At 36.9% G+C, this 3,299-nt stretch overlaps 1 protein-coding gene across 1 annotated transcript; it reads left to right on the top strand.

Annotated features, from left to right (window-relative positions):
- The first annotated feature begins 1,695 nt into the window (after positions 1-1,695).
- On the top strand, positions 1,696-2,701 carry LOC103959529. The gene has a single exon (XM_009371882.3). It carries the CDS (start codon positions 1,997-1,999, stop codon positions 2,357-2,359), a length of 363 nt encoding a protein of 120 aa, XP_009370157.2. The 5' UTR covers positions 1,696-1,996; the 3' UTR covers positions 2,360-2,701.
- The last annotated feature ends 598 nt before the right edge of the window (positions 2,702-3,299 follow it).

The raw sequence follows: 3,299 nt of genomic DNA, 5'->3' as shown, positions 1-3,299 counted from the left end.
TTTCATTTGACTTTGCATTTCTCATGCACTTTTCTTAGACTATGGGTTTTGTCCCTACTTGAGTTTTTACCATAGCCATAGGGTTTTTTGTGAGACTTACTTCCTTATGCAAGTTCCTACCCTATTGAGAATAACGTGTTCCCATAATCAATGTCGACGAGTCGACTTCCTCAACCTCTACATGATGCCAAATCTAATTGAGTATTTACACACTTAAGGAGGAGTGTTATAAACTTCTTGTTTAGGTGTGATTGTGTAAATCCTAGATTAGATTTGATTCTAGTTATTCTTTCCTATATGGACTTGTATTCCTTGGAGGAGAAGGATTTCTTCTCTCTTATTACTATAAATAAAGGCACTGCGTATGGGGGAAACACACATTCCTTTACACAATCCTACAAACACATGTCTCTTTATTTTCTCTCTCTATGCCTTCGGCCCCCTTCCCTTATCAGATAAAATAGGCCACAACAATAATCTCTATGTTGAAAGGGTTTTCAACTTTGAAATTCTAAAGATTGTTAGCATGATTTCTTCATACGGTAACAAAAAATGAGCTGAAAAGGCACAATGACTTTTTTCCGAAGTGCTTCTCTTGGAAAGTGTTTTTACGCTTCCAAGATTCCAACTTTTCCGATTACTTTTTACTTTGCTTTTGTCCTTTTTCCCCCTTCGGTTCCTCTAATTGAAAAATGACTGATTCTTTGTGCCCCTAATTTTTATTTTTAAACACCTTATTTCTTTGGACATTCATGATTATATACAATATATCAAAAACAGCAAATCTTAGTACTATCAAAATTGATGGAAAAGGGGTTGGAGTCTCTTACGGATGCTTGGGGTTCGAATTTTCTAGGGATTTATGGGAATTCTCATGTTACCAAGGATAGTTACGCTGCTTAGTTAACACAATTGTACTACAATCTAACCGTATTTTTATTCACTTCTAAAGTTATCTTCAGCCAAAGATTACGGACCACATTTAGCACTAAATTTGACAAAAGCAATCTCTAATCAACGGGCTAAAAGGAATCAGGGTAAAAGAAATGACAAGAAGATATTAGAACATCAATTTAGAAAATATGATGGAAGTAGGAGTTAAAAATCAAAGCTAAGTTTGGCCTCAACGCAGTCAGTAGTCTCATAGAGCACTAAATTTGGCCCAGAAGTAACAAAATATGAAGGCAAATAAAACATAGCCAAGGGCTGGATTTAGCCCTATATGATTGGAGATGGCCTAAATGAGAGATCTTAAGTTTAAATATTGGAAATTACGATTTCGCAACTAATATATTCTTCCATCCCTTTAGTGTAATATATTGTTGTATAAAAAAAATAAATAAAAAAAAAAAAATACAATTGTGATTCACCACATCTCTCTCTATAAGATAGTTGTTATCGAAGTTTCCCTTATCTCTGCTAGAGAATTTTCGTAAAGAATCTAGGCCATGTCATCTATGAGAACTCTCACAAACATAGAATCATCAATATTTACTATAGAACCTGAACCACGTCACCCGTGATAAATTCTCACAAACACAAGATCCCCAATATTTTGATGCTACTTAACGCTACATTGATTTCACTAGATACGCAAACAGTTCTAATTAGACAACCTTACCAAAAATTTCTTCTCCAAAAGGGGTAAAATAAAAAATCAATTGATGAGAATGTTCACGAAATCTAAATGCTTCAACAGAATCTTATAAGTTTACAATTTCTCTCTCTTCAGTGAGTCCACACTCTCTCTCTATAGGAGAATAAACTCTACTTCTGGCCTATTCTTCCAAACAAGTGAATAAATCCACCCTCCCAAGAACCAAATTCCAAAAAGGAAACCATGCATTACCCACCATAGGCCACAAAACCCTAAACCTATTCTGATTTCTTGAGCAACTCACAAAAAAGCTTCAGACTTTTGCAGCATTTGGGGAGCATTTCAAGGCACAAAGGAGTAGAAAACCCAGCATTTCCCTCATCTGGATCAGCCTGAAAAATGTCAAGGCCATTGGATCAGACCCAGCAATCTACACCAGACTTTGTGCTGCAGCAAAACACCAACAGTTCCCACACACCTCATGGCTCCATTGGAGCAGTTGTTGCTGTTCTTGTGGTGGTTGCACTTTTGGGTCTGGTTGCTGCTGTGATTGGAAGGCTCTGCTCTGGGATGAGTATTTTGGGGTACGGACATTACGATTTGGAGAGCTGGGCAGAAGCGAAATGTTCATCCTGCATTGATGGAAGAATCAGCACTCAGATTCCAAGGCCTATTGTGTCTGCCACTTCCACTCCAACTGCAAACCCAGCACAAACCCAGCAAGAATCTGTGGTTCAATCCCCACAAACTGCAAATGTTTGATTTCTGGCTATTGGGTTTTGGATTTGGTTTTAGTAACAACTTTCCTATTATTTGTATTTTTAAAATTTTTAATCTTTGATGTTCTTCTGTTCTATGCTGTTGGGTACATTGTTAGCACAGGGAAGGCGTACATTTTGTGATGTTGGTGTCATTGATTCTGGGAGGATGGAAATGAATTTGGGAGACTTCCTTTTGAATTTTTGAATTGCCTCTCTAACTTTGTTTAGTTGAAAAGGAAAAGGAGCTAAATTCAGCTAAGCTACATACATTACCAATCAGGCATTTTTGCAATGATCACTAAAACATGTCAAACTGTGATTTGCATTTAAAATAATGATTCAAGTTTTTCCCTTAAGCAATTGCCTTTTTTTATCTTTTAATCAATCAAATCAAATCATTTAACAAAAAAAGTAATTGTAGGTCAGATTTGCTGCATCCTACACCCATTACTTCAATCTCGTTCCTTACAGTTTAGATTAGTAATTTTTTTTGAAGTGGCAAATCCTGTAGAACTGGTTGTACTTTTGTCTGCAACTAAACTGAAAGCAAAGAAACAAATTTACCACCACTTAATATTCTGGAGATTTAACATTACTTCTGGAAGTTGTAAACTACCACCAGCTATGAGAATTAAAGCAAGTGTGGACCCTAAGTATTCATTCCTTTCCTGGGTTGGAAACGATGGGTTCTGGGACTTTTAAGCTTGTTATAGTATGTGGGATTTTTGAATTTCTAGCCATTTCCCACCAATTCAGTCAACGATAGTATCCAGCTGCTCTGCTAGCTGCTGAAGTTATTGTGATCAGTAAGACACAATGACCACTTTTGAAAATGTAGCATTAGTTTACAAGATAGGTCTCCTCTGCAAACCCCAATGGTGCGCATCATACGCGTTGGTGTGAGTGGACGGGTTGACAAGAGCAATATAGCTAGTCGACCA

Source organism: the organism of the source record quoted next, unplaced genomic scaffold, assembly GCF_019419815.1.
Source record: "Pyrus x bretschneideri cultivar Hongxiangsu unplaced genomic scaffold, Pyrus_bretschneideri_v1 Contig15, whole genome shotgun sequence".
Lineage (NCBI taxonomy): Eukaryota > Viridiplantae > Streptophyta > Magnoliopsida > Rosales > Rosaceae > Pyrus > Pyrus x bretschneideri.
This window is presented reverse-complemented; position numbering and strand designations above follow the sequence as displayed.